Raw genomic sequence first — 23566 nt, 5'->3', positions numbered from 1 at the left:
ACAGAAGAATAAGAACAGGTGCTTTCTGTTAGATTAGCAATATAGACTATTAGGAAACTGATCCTGCAGTGCTTTCCCAGGAAAAAAAAACTCCCATTGCTGGGCCCTGGATTTGGTTTCATTATTATTAAATTTATTAATATTTTAACAACAACAGTTCTTTCAAACACAGTGCAAATTGAATTCTTTTTTAAAAAAATCTATTTAAAGTGAGAACATATTAGCAAATTCACAGTTAAGGCTCTTTGACTGGATATTTGAATGTCTTGATAACAGTGCATGAATTTAAGTTAAGAGTGCTAAATTATTCTCACCATCCATTTGCAAAATCCTCTCTAAAGACATCATTAAACTTAAATGTGTTTAAAAGTTTGGAAAGTCTCAGTTAAGGTTGCCTTTGAATGTATATCTTGTGAATTAGTAAACTGAATAAAAGAAAACTAAGTTTAAAAATGGAACCTTAAATCTGCTAAAGAAAGCACCACTCAAACTTTTCACTTGCTACAGATTCAAATAGAGCGCACATCATTTCTTCAAATCTGTCTTCAAAATCCACTTCCTTCCATAGTCCAAGGGTTCTCAACCTGTGGTCACAAACTCATTTGCAATCCCCAGGTTTCCCAGAGGCCACCTTCCTTTTCCTCTGCCCCTTTCTTATCCTTTCATTAAAACAAAAGTAAGTTTCTATCCTCTCGTTCCATCATTTCCACAAATAAGACAGAGTCTTGGAGGCTTATGAAATTACTTTGTCCTCTGCAGACAAAAGGCAAGGGCCCTACGCACATCCAAGGACTACCACATCACCTCTTGCCTATTCATGCATGAAATACAGTTAAGTGGATACTTGATTGATGTGAAAGTAAGACAGTACCTTAAGAATAAATACTGGGTGAAGTCTCATGAATATTTTATCCTTCTGGAAAACTGTATGGTGAGAGGTGTCAGCCAGGAACCCTCCTAACTCCCCTATTCTTCTTGCAGACATGATTAAAACTAGAACGGTTACCTTTATGGAAAGGTGTATCAAAAAGCAAGATGCCAGAGGCTCAAATACTGCCCTTGTCTGAGTTGATAAAACCAGGTTCAAGATTTAGCTGGTACAAGATTTGGAGGGAAGACTCTAACCAAGCCTTTCAGGAAGCGAGATGGGGTAAAAACTTCCTTTTCATGAGGCACAAACCTGGCTTATCTCTGCCTACTACGCTAAGTGGCAGCTGATAATACCAGAGAGTTGGGAGGCCAATATGAGAATAGTTAGTCCGTGCCTTTTTTAGATATGAAATACCTCTTTTCAGCCTGCTTGGATACTGGTGGAACCATCTGCCAAAGTGTCCTAGTGGGTTCAAGGATAGCCTTGTTAATAGAAAGCTCAACTCTTCTTGAACTCGAGCTACATACGATGTTCTGCAGTCTGTGCAGGGCTTCCTGGATTTCTTCCAGGGAAATCTGTGGTGTCTCTGCCACCCTTTTAAGCAAGTTCTGGAAAGCCTTAGGATCATCAGGATATGGCTGGAGTCACCACCTCTTCAGAGAAGAGCAGCAGCCAGTGGGGGTGGGGTGGAGGCCTTGGAGCTTGACAGAGTCAAACTCAAGGGGCTGCTCCTACCTTCTTCAGGCCAACATACAGGTCCTCACAATCAGAAGTTTTCCCTGGTCTCAAGGACCTCTCCATGAAGTATCTTTGGAGCAGGAACTTCCTCATCTGTTTTGTCCTTCTTGGAGACGACTTGCAGATACTGCACCTGGATGAGACATGAGTTTCCTCCAGGCAGTACAGACTGGCATCGTGGTAGTCTGTGATCAGGAAGGGTTTGTGGCAGTTGATAAAGTTTTTGAAGCCAGGAATTCTTCCTTGGGGGACTCTCCCCACTACTGTCAAAGAACGGGGGTATGGTGGGGAAATACAGGAATCCCTCTCCGACCCAGAGGAGGATCCCAAATCTTAAGGGACAGAACCCCAAATATCCATCCTAACTATACTAAATAGCTAAACTATTACAAATTATTTACAGGAAAAAGTTGAAGAAGCCAGTGTGAACACTGCAGCTCCATCTGAAACCACAAGTGGTAAGAAGGAACTAAAATGGCAGCTGTCTGGCAGCCCCCTTTATTTATAACTTCGGTGCAGAGCACAAGAAGAGCAGGGGCACATACTCAGACCAGATAGACCCTGCTAGGAAAATTTCTGCAGTCCTTGATGCATGGCGCAAATGCGTAAACCTGAAGTGCACTACACCTAGGGACCAGCACTTGAAGAACCACCACTGCATTCCAAGCCATTCTGACACATCGTTCAATTCACTGGGAAGCCGAGGTGCCAGCAGACTGGGAAAAAAAATCAAACAAACAAACACAAAAAGCAAACAGGATGTACTTGATAAGGTTGTAAAAGTTGAGAACTTTATTAAAAGGTAAGCCCACAAATGCACATCTCTTCACTATTTTCTGAGAAGAAATAGGCACTCTACATTGGCAGCTCCTCCCTCTTCCATACTCAGGTTTGTTGGTTTCATGTGGAAAAGTTCTGAACCACTTGTCTGAGATCTGATAAGATGCAAGGATTTTACTTGCTGCATGTGACTTTTCCCTTGCTGAATACTTCACTGATTAGCAATGGCTTACTCTGAATACTTTTCTCCCTGGTCAGATCACAATATGAGTTGTCATCCTAGAGTCTGAGACTCCCAGGAAGGTAGCAAACAGGTGTCAGGGGTCACAACCACCCTCTCGTCCCCACTGCTAAATGGGAGGAAGACCCGAGATACAGACAGACTGACTCTAACAGATAGAACAATGTGATGTTAATACCGGTCGAGCCATAGCACTATCCATAGTTAAGATTCTCCCAAAGATTTAGTTTCAGTGGAAGTGTTCAACTTTCACCAAAACTGTTTTGATTAAGATAACTTTAAAATGCCAATAGTATTTTGTGAAGTGTTTGAATTTTCATGTCCAAGTTGAAAAAAACATGGCTAATATGAGCTTAGATGTATCTGTTCCCAAATTCCAAATGGCTAGCACGTGTAGATGGGGACAGCGAGGGTGCCCCATCACCCAATGCCCCCTTTCTCTCCCAAGCAAGGCCCACTATTTCCTACTGCATGACTATGTCCTCCACTGGGTTTATGATCTCAGTATTGATTCCTTGGAGATCCCCCTTTCCTCAGGAATGCTTCTGTACCCCATTACCACAGAGAGCCCTGCCGCGTAGGGAGGCTGTCAAACTACCAAGGGCGGGCAGAGTAAGGAATATACTGTATCAGGACCCAGGAGCCCTGTGTTGCATCACATTGTTATGGGAACCACAATTCAGTCAGCACAATTTTTGGAAAAACAAAAAGCAAACCCCACAGCCTAAACACACTGAGCTACAGCAACTCAACTAAAAAAAAAAATCTAGGCTACTAACAGAAAAACTTTATTTAATGACAGTTAAAGATTCAGCACAACATCCCGCAGCTACCCAGCACCTTAAAATTATGGAATTAAAAAATAAAGGGAAAATTCCCCAGCATTTATTGCCACCTTCCCATCATGCATGATGCCATCAATAACATTCTCACACTCTGGATGGCATTCAATTCCATCTCCAACAGATACGGAAAAACAATGCACATCCCTGTTTCATCAAACTTGTGTTCTAACACAAAACTTTAATGGATAACTTCTGTAATGTTAAAGTAGAACAACACTACACATATGTGGATTGTGATAATCAGATGTGCCAATATCGTGAAACAAGAGAGCATGGGGTTGAAGTTAATGGGTTTTTTTTGTTTTAATACAGTACAATAAATATGGAGAATGGAATGGAGTTTGGCCATTACTGGCATTAATATCTCTACTCTTATGAAAAGTGCAGTGAGGTCTTCGACCACAAGCAGTCAAGGATATCCAAGTTATGTCTCTTCTGAAAGAGGGTACCTTTGCCAAAACTGCCCCATCCTCAAAGGTGACATGTACACTAGGAGCCCTTTACCAGTATAGGAATACTAGTATAGTGTATCAGCAAAGTGCTCCAGCACTAGATGTAGTTATACCAGCAAAACTGTGTTTTTACTGATATAGGTGATTCCACCCACCCTATGAATGAAAAACATCTATTCCAGTAAAGCACTTTTATGCCAGTATAACTGAGTCTACGTAGGGACTTTTGCCAGGACAGCGGTGTCAGTCAGGGATCACATCTCTTCACACCCCTGACCCAGCGGCATAGCTATGTTGAAGTCTGTAGCACAGACATTGCCTGAAACCGTATACGTGCACTGGTTAAGTTTCAGCTAAAACAGAAGAGTGTTAACTAGCGAATCAACACTACCACATCCTGCAGCACGTACGGTTTATATATTCCTTGTATGTCTCCCATTCAATTACTGACCCAGTCTAGCCATGCTTAGCCTGTGAAATCTAACGGGACACAGGACTGAATATGCTGTGTTGACAGGCTCAGCAAATATGTCTACTGTGTGCTTCAAGCTGTCATGTCAGCTTATCCATATAAGTACAGGTTTGAAGTGTTCTGTACTTTTTCATGAGCTATATGTAAGTGGCTGATTTTTTTTTAAATCCCATTACTCCACTACAGATTAAATTTCAATCCCTCCAGCAATCGGATCAATTCATGGAGATTCTGCTTCCTATAATTTATAACAATCTGTTTCCACTTCATGATAAATTTTTAAAATAAAGGTCTATATGAGATGGTCGGGTCTCATTGCTAAAGCATGGGATTTGAAGATGGAAGTAGAATCCTGTACAGGACTAGTGTAGAGCCCTACAGCTGGACCAGGATCCTGAGGTTCCTGTAGGACCTGCTGCCGTAATAGTGGGAACAGCACAGGAGCGGGGTTAAAAATAATCCTACATAGGGCTCTAGATGGAAGATTTGAGTTCTACTTCTAGCTCTGCCACAAGACCACACTATTTCAGTATTATAATTTTAGGTAGCACAGTAGCATAAACCACTGACAACCATTGAAAACCAAGCAAAAGTATTGCTCCCTGTGGTTAAGATTACCTAACACTTTCCTATTATAAGGCCCTGTTTTCAGTGGTTTATAACTTTGCCAAACATTAACCATACAGGTTGTAATTCTCCATGCCAGGTGTCTGCTTCATGTTGAAAATTTTAGGAAAGTATCAGGTAAAAATGATTCAGTCACTTCCAAGAGAGAGATAAGGGGAAAATGTTGTTTTCCCATATTAAAAAAATTCTTACAACCATTTCATTGAGAAGCTCTAGTGACATGTTGTTGAGCTAAAGCATCTTGTTTAGAAAGTAGGGCTGTCAAGCAATTAAAAAAATTAATCGTGATTAGTCATGCAATTAATTGTACTGTTAAACAATAATAGAATACCATTTATTTAAATATTTTTGGATGTTTTCTACATTTTCAAATATATTGATTTCAGTTACAACACAGAATATAAAGTGTACAGTGCTCACTTCATATTTATTTTTGATTACAAGTATTTACACTGTAAAAAAACAAAAGAAATAGTATTTTTCAATTCACCTAATACAAGTACTGTAGTACAATCTCTTTATCATGAAAATTGAACTTACAAACGTAGAATTATATACAAAAAACCTGCATTCAAAAATAAAACATGTAAAACTTTAGAGCCTGCAAGTCCACTCAGTCCTACTTCTTGTTCAGCTAATCATTCAGACAAACAAGTTTGTTTACATTTGCAGGAGATAATGCTGCCCACTTCTTGTTTACAATGTCACCTGAAAGTGAGAAAAGGTGTTCTCGTGCCACTGTTGTAGTAAGATATTTACATGCCAGATGTGTTAAAGATTCACATGTCCCTTCATGCTTCAACCACCATTCCAGAAGACGTGTCCATGCTGATGATGGGTTCTGCTCAATAACAATCCAAAGCAGTGCGGACCAACGCATGTTCATTTTCATCATCTGAGTCAGATGGTTGATTTTCATCAGAAGGTTGATTTTCTTTTTTGGTCGTTTGGGTTCTGTAGTTTCTGCATCGGAGTGTTGCTCTTTTAAGACTTCTGAAAGCAAGCTCCACACCTCGTCCCTCTCAGATTTTGGAAGGCACTTCAGATCTTAAACCTTGGTTCCAGTGCTGTAGCTACCTTTAGAAATCTCAAATTGGTACCTTTGCGTTTTGTCAAATCTGCATGAAAGTGTTCTTAAAATGAACAACATGTGCTGGGTCATCATCCAAGATTGCTATAACAGGAATGTGGGTAAAACAGAGCAGGGGACATACAATACTGCCCCAAGGAGTTCAGTCAGAAATTTAATTAATGCTTATTTTTTTAATGAGCGTCCTCAGCATGGAAGCGTGTCCTCTGGAATGGTGGCCGAAGCATGAAGGGGAATACGAATGTTTAGCATATCTGGCACATAAATACGTTGCAATGCCAGCTACAAAAATGCCATGCAAATGCCTGTTCTCACTTTCTGGTGACATTGTAAATAAGAAGAGAGCAGCATTATCCCCCTTAAATGTAAACTAACTTGTTTGTCTTAGCGATTGACTGAACAAGAAATAGGATTGAGTGGACTTGTAGGCGCTGAAGTTTTACATTGTTTTGTTGTTGAGTGCAGTCATATAACAAAAAAAAAAAAAATGTACATTTGTAAGTTGCACTTTCACAACAAAGAGAATGCACTACAGTACCTGTATGAGGTGAATTGAAAAATACTATTTATTTTATCATTATTACAGTGCAAATATTTGTAAGCAAAAATAATATACACTGATTTCAATCACAATACAGAATACATTATATATGAAAATGCAGAAAAACATGCAAAATATTTAATAAATTTCAATTGGTATTCTATTATTTAACAGTGCAATTAAATCTGTTATTAATCATGATTAATTTTTTTATCACAATTAATTATTTTGAGTTAATCGCGTGAGTTAACTGCGATTAATTGACAGCCCTATTAGAAAGACATCTAAATTAATCTCCTTCCCCCTATTCCTGCAATATTAGATATCTTCAGTTTATGTAGATACTTATAGTGATAATATAACCTTCTCTTTGACAAGCAAAATAAATTGGACTCCTTAAATCTTTCATTGTAAAGAATATTTTTCAGACCCTGAATCATTTCTCTATCAATTCTCTCATCCCTCTCCAATTTTTCCATCACTTTGTTTTAAAAAAAAGTGCGGCCATCAGAAATGGACACAATATTCATGCAATGGTCTTACTAGTGCTATATGCAGAGGTGACACAATCTCTCTAATCCTACTTCATATTCTCGTTTATACATCCAAGGAGCATGTTAACTCTTTGCCATAGCATCACTCTCGAAGCTCACTACAATGATCTTTCAGAATTATTGCTGTCCAGGATAGATACCAGCCTATAAGGATATCCTAGAGTATGACCTCTCATTTGGCTGTATCAAAATGCCCTGTGCCCAGCTTATCAGGTGATCAGATCATTCTATATCAATGACCTGTCCTCATTATTAACCCTCCTGCCAATCTTTGTGTTACCTGCTAACTTTTAGCACGAATGATTTCATACTTTTTTCCATATTATTCCTACAAATAAGTTTTGGAAAAAAAAATACCAATCCCTGGAACACCCCACCAGCAACATTCTCTCTCATTTATAATTCTCCATTAACAATTATGTTTTCAGATCTGTATTTTAATCAAATTAATTTGCAACATATTAATTTTGTATCACATTAATATTTTAAAATCAGAACGTTCTACAGCCCTATACCAAACTTACAAACAACAAATCTATTATGTCAACAGCTACTTTTAGAGAGAAAGGTGGGTAAGATAATATCTTTTAGTGGACCAGCTTCTGTTGGTGAGCGAGACAGCGCTGTGTATCTCGAAAGCTTGTCTCTCTCACCAACAGAAGTCAGTCCAATAAAAGATATTATCTCACCCACCTTGTCTCTCTAATATCCTGGGACCAACACAGCTACAAAAACACTGTATAGAACAGCTACCTTTATCAACCAGACTTGTAATCTTGTTGAAGAACATTGCCAAGTTGGTTAGATAAGACCTATCTTCCATTAAACTAGTTGGAAGCATTAATTGTATTTCTATCCTGTACTGACAGAGTCCTGCATCAGCTGTTGCATTATTCCAATATGCATCAATGCCAAGCTAACCAGCCTGTCATTACCTGGGTCATGCAGCTTATCCTTTTTAAATACAGGCACAACTATTGCTTTCTTCCAGTCCTCTGGAGTTTCCCCAGTTTTCCAAGAGATATTAAAAATTAACCCTGTCGATAATGTTCATTTTTATGTCAGTGAAAGACATTAATTTGCAAAAAACCTGAATTTAGCTACTAAAAATAAACAAAAAACAAAACCACCATAAATAATTTTTCTGTTAAATTGAAAAGAAATACAAGTTTAGTTCTAAACGCAATAGATGTCAAACTCACCATACGTGCATGTGGATTTCGGTGGTAATAAAGCTCTTTGTATTCATCCATCCAAACTTCTGCTGCGCGTACACTGTTAGCCAGAGCCTTGGCGCGTGAGTAGGGAGCTTGTTTGGGGAAAACGTGACCTACATGAGAACATGGGTGGATCTCAAGACTTCCTCCGCACTGCCAGATCTAAACAAAGAATGTACGTTATACGTTGTCAATCTGAAACCACGTAAACAGTAGGATATGCAGAATAATAATACTTTACAATACTTCGTATTTATAGCACTTTTCCCAAAATCTCAAATGCACCTTATAAACTATAAATATCATAATCTCAGGAGGGAGGCAAATATGATCCTCAATTTACAGGTAAATAAACAAAGGTGTCAAAGCACGTCAATGGGAGAATCACTAAGATAACGATGGAGTCAGGGACACCGTGGTACTTTCACTGGAGTTCTGGTTGGCAAAGATGAGATACTACAGATGTTTAAAGCATGATCACTTGTGCTATGCTGAGCTGCACTGGGCAACTCGGGCTTCCTTCCTCCTCTCTGGGGTTCAGATAATCCAGCTCTCCCCCATGGTGTAAGTAATATATACAATAGGGAAGTGCCTACGGCCCTAGCTCTTAAACATGTGAACCTACACTTTCATTTAAATATATTTCTAGCCCTCCTGGTTGTGAAGAAGTGATGTCTGCCAGAGTCTGCAGACAGCCTTCAGCAGAGGGAGAAGCAGCATCTGCTAGAAGCAGGGAGGAAGCCACCTGTTCTGACAGTGGCCAAGATGAACAGCTGGTGTGGCCTATCTCCAGGAAAAACTAACAGATCTAAGGTTAGAGTGGTAGAGATTAATATCAAAACAACCTTTGTAAAAGACCTAAAACCATTTAGCCAAAGTCATGCTAAGGTCTACACAATGCATGCAGGAACCTTGTCTAAACTTTGTTTCAACAACTGGAATCTTATGGATATGTTTTTCTTGTTTATGAGCTGAGACTCTTTAAGTTAGAAGAGCTCCTGGGAAAATTCAATTCAAAATGCTGTGAACCATCTATCATTATTCCATAGAGCAAGTATAAAATCCAGAGTGAAGGGTCTCTGCTCAACTTGGTTGGTCTTTATCTTTGCTTCTGCCGATATTTTACTGTCTTATTCTAAACGTTTATTTTTTGTCCCAATTAATTAGTATGAAGCCTTTAGAACTTCAGGCCATGATGCTTCCTGATTTTTCCTAGGTCCACTGGCAGTCCTAAATTTGATTTTGCTGGTTCCTGCCATTAGGGTGGGGGAGGGGGAGATTCTGTGGGACTGCACTTCCAGTCCAGCCTTCCTAACCTGACCTCAGATGGACCAGAGACTCTGCCCCCACAAAAAAGGAGCCACAACTTCAACCTGAAGCTGATGGCAATTACACCCCACATGCCATCAGAACAGAAAATTGGACCCAAGACCGTTAAAAAGCACCCAAAGATGTAGTGCTGGCTGTGGCGTGCAAAGTAAAATCAAAATAATCTTTTAACTGTATTTTGGTGGCCTGTATGGGGAGAAGATGAAACTCTGCATCTACCGCTAGAGCAGATCAAGCCTCACCTGCTATTCATGGGGAGAACTTGTATGGCATGCTGGGCGCTGCAGGATTGGTTTCCCATTGGTAGGGCTCAGCTGCCCCGGGCTCTGCTCTCATCCACTTTCTGGCTCCACAGGTCAGGTGTGTGGATTCTTCAAAGTGGCACTCACTCATGGAACCAAGAATCATAGAACTGGAAGGGACCTCGAGAGGTCATCTAGTCCAGTCCCCTACACTCAGGGCAGGACTAAGTATTATCTAGACCATTCCTGACAGGTGTTTGTCTAACCTGCTCTTAAAAATCCCCAATGATGGCGATTCCACAACCTCCCTAGACAATTTATTCCAGTGCTTAACCACGCTGACAGTTACGAAGATTTTCCTAATGTCCAACCTAAATCACGCTTGCTGCAATTTAAGCTCATTGCTTCTTGTCCTATCCTCAGAGGTTAAGAGGAACAATTTTTCTCCTTCCTCCTTGTAACAACCTTTTATATACTTCAAAACTGTTATCATGTCCCCTCTCAGTCTTCTCTTCTCCAGACTAAACAAACCCAATTTTTTCAATCTTCCCTAATAGGTCATGTTTTCTAGACCTTTAATCATTTTTGTTGCTCTTCTCTGGACTTTCTCCAATTTGTCCACATCTTTCCTGCAGTGTGGTGCCCAGCACTGGACACAATACTCCAGATGAGGCCTAATCAGTGCGTAGTAGAGCGGAAGAATTACTTCTCGTCTCTTGCTTACAATACTCCCGCTAATACATCCCAGAATGATGTTTGCTTTTTTTGCAACAGCGTTACACTGTTGACTCATATTTAGCTTGTAATCCACTATGACCCCCACATCCCTTTCCACAGTACTCCTTCCTAGGCAGTCATTTCCCATTTTGTATTTGTGCAACTGATTGTTCCTTCCTAAGTGGAGTACTTTGCATTTGTCCTTATTGAATTTCATCCTATTTACTTCAGACCATTTCTCTAGTTTGTCCAGATCATTTTGAATTGTAATCCTATCCTCCAAAGCACTTGCAACCCCTCCCAGCTTGGTATCATCCACAAACTTTTTAAGTGTACTCTCTATGCCATTATCTAAATCATTAATGAAGATATTGAACAGAACTGAACCCAGAACCTATCCCTGTGGGACCCCACTCATTATGCCCTTCCAACATGACTGTGAACCACTGATAACTATTCTCTGGGAACGATTTTCCAACCAGTTATGCACCCACCTTATGGTAGCTCCATCTAGGTTGTATTTCCCTAGTTTGTTTATGAGAAGGTCATGTGAGACAGTATCAAAATCCTTACTAAAGTCAAGATGTACCACATCTACCACTTCCCCCCATCCACAAGGCTTGTTACACTGTCAAAGAAAGCTATCAGGTTGGTTTGACACAATTTGTTCTTGACAAATCCATGCTGACTGTTTCTTATCACCTTATTATCCTCTAGCTGTTTGCAAATTGATTGCTTAATTATTTACTCCATTATCTTTCCGTGTACAGAAAAGCTGACTGGTCTGTAATTCCCCAGGTTATCCTTATTTCCCTCTTTATAGATGGGAATTATATTTGCCCTTTTCCAGTCTTCTGGGAGGTTTCCAGTCTTCCATGACTTTTCAAAGATAATTGCTAATGGCTCAGATATCTTGTCAGTCAGCTCCTTGAGTATTCTAGGATGCATTTCATCAGGCCCTGGTGATTTGAAGACATCTAACCTGTCTAAGTAATTTTTGACTTGTTCTTTCCCTATTTTAGACTCTAATCCTACCTCATTTTTACTGGCATTCACAATCTACTGTTTTCAGTAGATTGAGCAGACCTTCATCATTATAGTCCGTCTCTTGGGGAAATTTTGGCCAAGCTCTTAGCATCACTTCCCATGTAAGGAACAAAACTTTCCCACTCTGGCCACACACTCATTTCCCTAGTCTGAGCAGTCCCTTTCTGGCTGCAGCTCTCTCACTTAGAAATGCTCTTGGCTGGCTTTCACTGAGGCTAATGAGCCCAAGCCATCTCTGAGCTGTGTTTGTTAACTCTTGCCTCCCCAGCCTGCAGTCCTAAAGCTTTTGCACTTTGGTGCACTTTATACTGTCCCCTGAGTGCTCTTGTTACTGGTGACTTCAGAAATATTCAGAACTGGAGACCCACTGCATTACTGAATGCCAATCATAAGACACTGGCTACAAATTTTGGTATCGTGGTTGGGAATTACTGCTGAAAAAATTACTGCATGCTTCTGAATTCAGTGTTGTGCAGAGGTACCATGTGGCAGACATTCTTTGCAGCCTCATAAAGGTTTCTGAGTAGCAGCCGTGTTAGTCTGTATCCGCAAAAAGAAAAGGAGTACTTGTGGCACCTTAGAGACTAACCAATTTATTTGAACATAAGCTTTTGTGAGCTATGCTCAAATAAATGTGTTAGTCTCTAAGGTGCCACAAGTACTCCTTTTCTTTTTTACAAAGGTTTCTGAAGTTAGTCAGAGGGGAGGGCAGGAAAGTTCTGTCAGTGCACTGGAACAAGTTAAGGCTTTCAATAACGGTTAACCTGGACTATCTGTAGATGCCTTTTGCAAAATATACTACAGTGAGCCAATTTATTGTTTTGTTTTAGTTATTATGCAAGCAGGTAACCCTCTTTGAATGGAGAGCAGGAGGAAGCTATTAGGATATGCTCAAAGGTGAGGTAGGGTTGTCCTGTGAGCTCCATTATATCAAATATATTTTTAATCCACTGTTAAAAGCGGTATAAGGGGACATAGTGGTTGGGAAAGTAGCAGGGAAGCAATGAAAATGTTTGTTCATTTGGATGAGAATATGGTTCTGGTAGGCACTAGAGAGGAGAGCAGGCCCATTTTTCCACAGTTGACCTGTATTCAGCAGTAGCAGGAGCTAGTCCAGGAATATGGACTAGAGCACAGCAATCTCTTGGGGATTAAGGAAGTCTCTTTTGCTCTATCAAAGAGAAATCAGACACTGAAAGACCCACCCAGCCCCTCCCAGCATTGCTGATACCTAGAGGTCCCTTTCAGTCAGGCTTCCCCAGCAGTACTAACTTAGCAGAAAAAGATAACTGCTTTGTCAGCACCAGACTGTGAAGTAGAACAACTGGAGCCTGATAACTGGGGAACAGGATGCAATTGTTCAAAAAGCACTTGCTACCCATTTGTAATTATTTAACTTCTGTGCATCCATCATCTGAGAAAACAATTCACAAGAATGATTTAGTCTTTCATTGATTGTGGAATTACAAATACAATTTAGTGAAAAGAAACATAACTCATGCAGTTCTAGAAGGAGAATTAGGGATAGCATGTCCTCAGGTTTTAATTCTATTTGTTTTTGTTCTTCATTTTCCACAGGGTTAATAGAGTAATAGAGAAGGCATGGCTGGTGTTCTTTTAAGCATAATTGGGAAGGGTCTAAGGCTCAGTATATGTCAACTGGTGAGTAAAAGGGAGAAAGATGCCTAAAAATTTGCACTGTAAAGGCACACCATATCAGGGCTTGTCTGCACAGCCCCATGGTGCGGGCTATGGGGGTGTGAGTTCCAGCGCATAGTAAAGAGTTGTTTTGTAACTGTCCTGTGTAGACCCGCCCTAGCACAAACTAAAGGGTTAGTCAGCATTAACATAGTCCAGTTTAGTGCACACTGCAACTCACACCCCTGTAGTCGGCAGCATGTGGCTGTGCACACAAGCCATTAGGCTCTCTCATGTATTGAGGGCTTTAAAACTATATTTAAAGGTGGCAAATGCTAGTAACTACATTTCAGGAAGCTTATACTCTAATAAATTTGTTAGTCTCTAAGGTGCCACAAGTACTCCTGTTCTTTATTTCAGGAAGTGGGGCTTTCAGTTTTGGAAAGCTCAGTATAAGAATATCCTATGGGGGATATTATGTGGAAAAACATCTTCCTGTTATAAGTTGTCTTCCGAACTACCTTACCAGGAACACTGAATTTTATTTAGGAAGTTTTAACAGGTTTACAAGTCATCACTATGTAAACAATAGAGACAAAATTATAATCATTACAACACTGAGCTTTCGTTTAGAGAAACGTTCTACATTAATACAAGCTGTCAGATCTCTCTATTTAACCAGGGGGTTACCATATTCCAGAGTGAGTCTGTTTATACTATGCAGGACATATTGTTTCTGGTGATTTTATCAAACTGGGTGAAACTTCTGATTACACATATTTATCAAACCAGGCTTTTCCATCAAAAAATAATATTAAAAATATTGGATAGGTGTGATAGGTATCTCTTTTTTTTTGCAGGACAATGTACTTTCTCTCACTATTGAACAAATAGCCAAATATCTAAGTATTTATTTGTTCTCTGTCTATTTTTCTGGATACGTAACTGGTGAATTAATTTTCGGTAACAATAAACTCCCATCTTTTTGAACTATTTCTCTAGTTTTGCTCTATTTTCCTTTTTCCTATACGTTGTTTTCCCTAAAGTTGGAAAAGACCTTCCCTTATGCCGCTCTCACAGACCCATATCACTACTGAAAAATGACAAATATTTTAGCAAAAATACTAGCCAGTCAACTGGAGTCCGTTGCCTCCATTTATATAAACCCAGATCAAACTGCATTCATTAAGGACAGACAAATGTTGGACAATATTTGGAGAGTACTTGGAATCAGCCATAATTCCAGATTAAAAAAAACATATTTAATTTTTTATCACTTGACGCAAAGAAAGCTTTTGCACTGAAAATTCTCATCAAATTTGCTGTCCAATTTCACTCCAAAGTCTTTTGGCTTAACTGTTTAAGTTTCATCTTCTCCCCCATGGAGTAAATATTTTGAAATATTATTCTCTGTATGTTATTACATTTACTGCACTCTCTATGTCCAATATTGTTTTTAATCAGAGTCTGATTGACATTTTTTCAACAAGTATATTTATATTAGAAATTAGGTTTCAGAGTAGCAGCCGTGTTAGTCTCTAAGGTGCCCCAATTCCTCCTTTTCTTTTCATTAGAAACTTAAACATTCTTGTTCCACTATTTCACTAAGGAAAGTAGTATTTGTTATCATTTGTGTTTTGACCAAACTTTTTAATAGACAGGTACCTGGGTACTGTCGGGTACATGTTTAACTGTGATAAGTTGACAACAAATGAAACAAAGTGGCCTCTAAAGGTTCAGTCCTGCAACTGCCTACCTTTATGTATTAATGTGTACCACTAAAATATTATACAATAAGATTACAAGCAATGGACCCTAAACTCTACTGAATCAAATAAAGTACATAGGAGAGTGGAACGTCCTTCTGTCCTTCTCTGAGGAAGTCCCATTCCACTGGATCCTAAATGCCATCCCCCACTCCTCAAAAGACGGCAAAGTCTCTCCTCAAAATCACTGAGAAAAGTATTCCATGATAACAGCTTTTAAAATGACAGAAATCCCCTCTACAGTTGTAATTTTAAATGCCCCTAAAAAGAAACCCTAAAGTTACTAAGTAGTACCATTCAATTCTATCTTCTTCATTAAGGCATAATTGTACAAAATCGGTCACCCTTTTAAAGAGATTACACTTACATTACAAGGCCAGATTTTTATTTTTTTAATACTGAAGACATATATCTCTATATAAACTGAGATACAAAATGAACAACTGTAAAAACTAAGTAAAGAATTCAGCATAACAAAAACCCAGCTACTAAATGGTAAATGTGGTATTAATGGGTAGAACTGGAGAAAGTTCTCCTTTCCCACCAAACCACATCCATCCAGCAGAACATAAGAGTACTTAATACATAATGTGTAGCTAATGTAGAGCTGTGCGCATTGATTTTTTGGTTTGTAGGCACTTTCAAAACATTTTAAAAAGACATATTTTGGTTAAACAAAATGCTACATTTGACTTGAACTGTAATTTTTGATTTTTATGATTTTTTAAATAAAAAGGAAGGAAATTATTAAAAAAACAAAAAGTCATTTTGAATAAAAAAATCAGATCAAAACAAACCACTTCAACTTTCAAGAATTTTGTTTGCTTTTTCCCTTGACATGTACAATTCAGTGAAACTGACATGAATTTGAGAAATATTTTGGTATTGCCAAATGTGCATTTTTTGCCAAAAAAAGTTTCAGCTGAAAAATTTCACTATAATATGGAATGTATGTGTCTGTCTGTCTGTTCTAGTTCTGGTTAGCACAAGGCTTTCAGTTAGAAAGCACTGGAATTTTCCACTAAAAACACTAGAATGACAGACTTTTTTCCTTCACTTTGACCATATGTAAAAAAATCATCTATACAGTAAACATTTTTCATTAAAAAATGGATTTTTATATAATGAGGGAAACTATCAAATATATTAAACAAAGGAGAGGGGAAAATCACTTTCTGGCTAATCTGTTTGTTGTTGTCTCTTCTCCCATTTTTCATTAGTGGATTAAGGGATAGGCAATGTTATGATGCCACCTATTGGGAAGCAGAGAGGCAAAGCATTCTGAAACTTTGTCCTGGATGATATACGCCTCATCTAGACTCTTCCCTCCAGTGGGAGAAACAGGAGAAGCAGTACACTAGATAAATAATGAAACAAGCTCACAATGGCATACCACACAGCAAGATGGAAGGTGGAATTCAGGAGAGGAGAAAATGAGACTATGATAAAATTACCTATAAGTAATTTTACCTTCTCCAATATCTCTCTTTTCTCCCATCCTATGACAGTGCATTAAGGGACAGAAAGTGGATATAGCAAGTACTAACACCAGGAGGTGAATTTACTTTTTAGTGCCACTAGCAAGACTTGTTGCCAAAGGAGGCTTTCAGAGAGCGGAGAGGTCCAGTTGATAATGACATGTAAAAGGAGTAAGGAGATAACAGGTCACTTGTCTTACACACCTTGGAAACTTATGCCTCAGTGCTCACTGACTATGAAGTGGAGATTCCTCTAGCCAAATGGCATCTGTCAAGCTCTGCACAAGACTTATCAACTCGATCTGCCAGCAGATCAAGGGACATTGCCAGCAGATCAAGGGACGTGATCATTCCCCTCTATTCAACATTGGTGAGGCCTCATCTGGAGTACTGTGTCCAGTTTTGGGCCCTGCACTACAAGAAGGATGCAGAAAAATTGGAAAGAGTCCAGCGGAGGGCAACAAAAATGATTAGGGGGCTGGAGCACATGACTTATGAGGAGAGGCTGAGGGAACTGGGATTGTTTAGTCTGCAGAAGAGAAGAATGGGGGGGGGATTTGATAGCTGCTTTCAACTATCTGACAGTGGGTTTCAAAGTGGATGGATCCAGACTGTTCTCAGTGGTACCAGATGACAGAACAAGGAGCAATGGTCTCAAGTTGCAGTGGGGGAGGTTTAGGTTGGATATTAGGAAAAACTTTTTCACCAGAAGGGTGGTGAAGCACTGGAATGGGTTACCTAGGGAGGTGCTGGAATCGTCTTCCTTTAGAGGTTTTTAAGGTCAGGCTTGACAAAGCCCTGTCTGGGATGATTTAGTTGGGGATTGGTCCTGCTTTGAGCAGGGGGTTGGACTAGATGACCTCCTGAGGTCCCTTCCAACCCTGATATTCTATGATTCTACACTCACAATGCAGCTTCGGTCCCGTCTAGCAATGTTGTCTTTAGCTGGACCCTTGTCCTTGGTGCAACTCCCAAAACCAAAGAAATACTTTCTTCAGTTTAGAAAATTAAAGCACGAGAAAAGAGACAGACAGACAGACAGACATGTTCTCAAGTCTTAACATCCAACACAGGCAGATTTTCTTGACCTAGGAGGTATATTCGGTTTGGACCAAGATGAGAAGAACAATGGGTTTGTTCAGGTGGAAATCACTTTTCATCATGGGCATGAATTCTAGAGAACACTGAAAAAACTCTTTCCAAAACCAGTTGGAGATACGGTGAAGAGATGATGGGCACTCAATTTACTCACTCATCTGGCTGAAGGTACTGCAATAAGGACAGCCCTCTGAAAGGAAAGAAATCAAAGGAATCTTCCCTAAGGCTTGACTGGGGTCCCCCATCAGAATGTGCAAAATGAGGGTCAAGTCCTATGGGTGAATCACTTGATGAAAATCTTAACTGTTCTTTGAGTTCCTTTTTGAATCCCAACAGAAAGAAGTCCATGACATTCTGCCATGAGCAAGACAGAGGAGTAATGCTTAGGGTGCCACATCAAGCCACAAATATCTTCCATATAAAAAAGTACAAAAGGCAGAGAATTTTCTGCTGCTCACCAGTCTGTCAACTCAGTGGAGAAACCTTCTTTAAGGAAATTGATCTGCTGAACTCATACACAGCCAGCCTGAAACAATGTAAAATACCAATCCCCAAGATGATCTTGGGACCAGCCATGGGAGGACTCATTTCTAGATTTTCAGGCCTGAAAACCTAGGAGCAGCCACAGAAACAGCAAAATCACAATTGCTTTATCTGCCTGATCTTCCTCAGCACCTTGAGCAGCAGGGAAAGCAGAGTAAAGCAGCATCCCTGTTCCCTGGCTCCAACTCCATGTGACGTATCACAAAAGAGGGCAGGGATCCAAGCTTGCAGCCCTGCTCCATGTCTTTACCTTTCTCTGCCTCTGTAGAGCCATGAGTTCCAGAACTGGAGGTCTCCTTCTGCTCCCAATTCTGATAAATCCTTCTCTGAGGGGTATTTCTTCTGTCCCCAGCTGCCTTCTGTGCTCCACCCTGGGAGATCCCCCTTCTGCTCCTGTTCTTTCAGGTCCTGCAGGAATTTCTGCTGCTCTAGATTCAGCCTGTTGGAGACTGTGGTGGGCAGATTCCTGCACTCCAGTCAGGAAGATGTTAAAGACATTCTTCGGACACAATCAGCCTCAACCTGGTGCATCTGTGAGGCCTGTTGCACCTGGAGAGCAGTGGGTCCTTAAAAGGGAGGATCCAAGTCCAGTCCAGGGTGGCAATCTGAGATGAGCAGAGCTAGAACACAGGGCTCCCAGACTCCACAGAGCAGGGGCTGCTTGTCAGGGAAGATGCTGAAGAGTAGAGCGACCATTTTTGTTTTGTTTTCCTTTTTAGGAACTTCAGGGTCCTTTGGACACATGGGATTAGGAGTCCAGGCCCCCTTCGCAGAGACTACTTATATTTTGCCTTGCAGGAAACCACAGGGTGAGCCTAGACCATGTTATGGGGTGCAGGGCTATTTTTGTTTGATCTGCTTTATGCCTCCCCAGAATAGGACGTCCTCCTTGAGACAAACAGCCAGAGGACCACACCTCAAACTCCAAACTGGCTCTACAGAGATACCAATATCCAGGAAAAGATATCTGGGGATGAGAGAGGAACCCAACCTCATTCAAAAGGGGCTCCCTTGAGGTACAACCTAGCAAAGGGCCCTCTGGTGTTTCCCTGCCTTCATGCAATTCTAACCATCCAGTTAGACAACTCTTGTATTCCCCATGTGAAAAATGCAATTTCTGCCTGCAGGTGACCCCTTCCTCACTCCATCTTTATGCAGAGGAAGGAGTTGTGACATCAGACAATGGCTGGCCCTGACTGAGAAGGTGGGGTACTTGGCCTCAGGGTTTGGAAGATTGCCTTTCATCCTCTCCGTCCAATTTGAAACAAAGCCATCAGACTTCTTCTGTCCTTTTCTTTTTAACCCCCTTCTTCATTTTTATCCTGTCTTCTTGGTCCCTGCACTACAGAATCAGGCAGGAGAGAGCAGTAGTGAAGATTCCTTTTTTCCAAAGTTAGGAGGAAAAGCAAACTGTAGAAAGACACTCCAGGCTTCAGGAGACTAATGGAACTCTCTGCCTCCTTGCTTCAGTAGATGTCACCATAAAACTGTCTATTACTTAAATCCACTGTCACAGGGTAAGAGGGGGAAAAATGAGAAATTTTGTACTTGATCCTTTTTCTTTCTCTTAGCAGCGTCTCTCTGAATTCATTACGAATGGGTAAATGCCCCCACCAGCTATGGAATTCGGAGGTGATCCAATATCACCTTCAGGACTAAGCTCCACCCTCAAACTGGGCCAGGAGAAGAGCTCTTCCACAGTTGTAGAAACACTCCAGCCTTACCTTATACCAAGTTGCCAAACCGCTAATGTATTAAATTAACCTTAACCCAATATATGTCTAAGCCTCCCTTTAGAGAAAATTTTCAATTTATATTCTGTTCATTTACCAGACCACCAGGTTGGGTTGAATTTGGAGAGAAGGTGCTGACAGAAATAAAATAAACTTATCAGGTATGAAAATTCTCATTTGGCTGCACAGCTTCTCTCCTCATTCATTACTCAGGGGATGTAGCGATCAGTAAATACCAGACATAGGAGGGAAAGGATAAGCAGAGTTTAATTATTATTGTACAGTAACAGGCAGGAATGGAAGTTCTCCCCATATAAAGCAAGAGTAGTACAAACTATGGAATTATGTGGGAACCAACCCAGTAGCCCCTTCTTACCAAAGGATGCCTCTGCAGAGGAATGGAAACTTACTTTGCAAATCTTCCACAGAGGAGACTCTTTTCCCTCTGTGCCTAAAGGGACTGCTGTGAATTGTTTCCCACATGCCTAGCATGCCAACTGGTGCAAAATTTTTACGTCTTGCCTGCAGCAACCTGCAGGCCGTCAGCCTTGGCATTTTGGACAGAATGAGATGAACAGGGTGCAGTTGGCATATGTACTCCATATGCTTGAAATATATCTTTAGAGCTCTAGTCCATTTATGCCACAACCTTCCAGGTGTTAGAACACAGTGATGGGAGAACTGTTTCCCAGGAATTGTGAAAAAGAGGAACTTACTTTGAAGAGAAAGATTTCTGGAGCTATAAGGATAACCCCTTCCTCAAGGCAGTGTGATTCTTGTAGGGATGTGGGAACAAATTCTCAAACTTGCCTTTCAGAGGTAATGGGCACTAGAAAGACCAGCCACAAACTTGTATAATTTGTCACTATGATTAAACTTGGCATCTGATTCCCAAATGGAAGATCTGATGTGCCTGGCTATAAAATGCCACTATGGCTGGTACTTATGTTTCTACAGTGCCTGGTTACAGGATGCACACCAACCCGCCTGGAAAAACACTAGTGTAGCTGAGATCACCAAAGCTTTGGGATTATTATAATACTTGTATTACAATAAGCTATGAGAGGTTAGGGCCCCATTAGGCTGGGTATTAAACAAACACAGCTGCAGCTGCTGCCCCCAAAGAGCTTTGTTTCCCCTCACACTAGAAATGTTATTTTGACCAGATCAAGGAATGAAATATCCTGGTTGAGTTCTGTCTGGATACCAAACTGTATGAGAGGTTAGCCACAGAATCATAGAAATATAAAGTTGGAAGGACCTGAAGAGGTTGTCAAGTCCAGCCCCCTGCCCTGAGGCAGGACCATGTAAACTTAGACCATCCCTAACAGGTGTTTGCCCAATCTGTTCTTAAAAGCCTCCAGTAACGGGGATTCCATACCCCTGCCTTGGAAGCCTACTCCAGAATTTCCAAGGGAGAATGGAAGATCCATGCTGACCTACACTTCTCTTCTGATACCCAGGCTGTTAGCTCTAGGTGTTCACAGTCTGAATGAAGGAATCTCTGCTTCAAGAGCTCTTATGTTTTCCACAGGTACAATGTGGAGTCCTTGACTATCTAGCAAGTTCAAAGTTCCTTCTGGGCCAGTAGAGGACTAGGAGGAGGACCACAACTCTCCCTTTTCCTCTTTTCTGTATCCTTTATGTAAACTGTCTTGAAAAGTAGCAGATTCTTCTTTACCCAGGAATTATTTCCATTGGCATGGCATGTTTACTTCCTGGTTTCAGAAAGGATATCAACACTCATGCCCAATCATAAGCCAATCTCAACCAGGAAGTAGGAGGAGACTTCCTCTGCAACTACCATAATTGCTCACTATATGGTTTCTTGCACCTTTTACTGATGCAGCTGGTACTAGTCACTGTCACAGACAGAACCCGATCCATATGTTTGTGGGTTTTTCTTCTTTTTGTTTTTAAAGACACACCCTGATAAAGGTGTTGAAATAAACTAAAAGGACATATACTGTGAGATTTTGGAAATTTGTTTTCCAAGTATGCTTGCTGCCACAGAGAGTATGCAAAGGTCTAGAGTGAAAGTTGGGCTGGCTTTCAGCATGTTGTATGTACTTACCTTACCTCCCCACAAAGAGGCATTCAGCTGTGATCTGAGAATGACTCCTAATTTTACGTTGCATCGAGTGCATGATTCTATGTCCTTAGAAATAATTTTTGCAGGTGTATTTTGAGAAATCCACTCAGGGGCCAAAGCGGATGCATGGCACTAGGAATCCCAACCATTGGAGATAATTGGCTACTGAGGAGCCTCAGGAAATGTTTGATGTGATGAAATTTTGGATCTTTGCACATCTTTATCATTGTGGTAAAATTACAGCCAGAGCCATGTCTGTTTTGAGCCCTGGATGAGCAATTCTCTGCATTGTGATCAAAAGCTCCTCTGGATTTTGAAGAACTGGTGGCTATGAATCCTTTCCAGCAGCTGTTCATTTCAGAATGGGTCTTTTTCTCTGGACAGAGTACTGATTGGCATGTTGTCCATGCATGGGTACAGGTGCATAACATGCAACCTGTGCCTTGCTGTGACTACAACCAGCCACTTAAAGCTCTAGGTTATGAGGGTGGATCAGAAGGAAGAATCTTGTACAGGAAATGTGAACGCTTGTACGCAAATGCTCTTTGTCTTTCCATAATGAGGATTTTGGTGGTTGGAAGACAGTTCTTCTAGGTTGCTTTACAAGCTTCTGCTCCAGATTTTTCTCTCTGTGCGGGTAATAGTCCCTTCTTGGATACCACTGGTGTTTGTAGCCAACAATAGATTGATATGCTGGCTTCGACCGTGAGGGCTGAGGCCTCTTTGCAAGCCCAGCTACTAATTTCTCTGATTTTCCCCCAATGGCTCCTCACCTGCAAGTTTGCACAGGATATCCATTTAGGATGAACAATGGCTATTTGTGGGTATAACATGGCTTCCTTGCAACCGCCAAGTTAGAACCATTGCTTGTCACAAATCACATCTTCACCAAGACAGAACCCAAGATGTCCCAATCCAAGCAAGGATCATTCCTTTAGACAATGAGCCACTTATTTGCTGCACAGTAGGCTTTCCTTACTAAATGTATGAAAAACCTTTGGTTTGAAAGGCTATTGCTGAGGTTTTGAAATTGCTGTGCTGTGTGCCATCACTACTGTAGTCTATGAGGTCTTTTGGAAGAAAGTCCCCTTCAGATGGTGTGATTATGTCTTTCACTGGTACAGCTACTGCCGCACCTTTAGACTCCCAAAATGTATGAAATTTCTTTGTTTATGTACAAATGTGTTAGTTTAACATTTGGTTTAATCAGATGTCCCCATTTGGATCTTATGATGTCCTCAAAGGAGGCATCAATGGGAAACCATGTATCTAATAAAGCTTGAAAGGGAAGATCTTTTATTAATATTAATGAGTTACTTGAAAGACACTGGTGTACTGTGCTGGAAAATTCCAGTAGATGTTTGTTTTTTTGTGATGCATGTGTGGTATTTCTTCTCCTGACTGTTTACAGGAGGACGGTAGTACAACGTTCACCATGGCCTGGGGACCACATAA

At 40.6% G+C, this 23566-nt stretch overlaps 1 protein-coding gene across 1 annotated transcript in view; it reads right to left on the bottom strand.

Moving 5' to 3' along the window:
• The window catches only part of GALNT12 (polypeptide N-acetylgalactosaminyltransferase 12), an 86297-nt gene that overhangs the window by 26564 nt on the left and 36167 nt on the right, over positions 1–23566 (bottom strand). Inside the window, exon 6 of the mRNA XM_074945101.1 lies at positions 8414–8590. Within this exon, the coding sequence (XP_074801202.1) occupies positions 8414–8590 (177 nt within the window). The remainder of the gene's footprint in view (positions 1–8413; positions 8591–23566) is intronic.

The sequence above is a fragment of the Natator depressus genome, chromosome 2, assembly GCF_965152275.1.
Source record: "Natator depressus isolate rNatDep1 chromosome 2, rNatDep2.hap1, whole genome shotgun sequence".
Classification (NCBI taxonomy): Eukaryota; Metazoa; Chordata; order Testudines; family Cheloniidae; genus Natator; species Natator depressus.
Note: the sequence above shows the minus strand (reverse complement) of the source record. Positions and strands in the feature narration are given on the sequence as shown.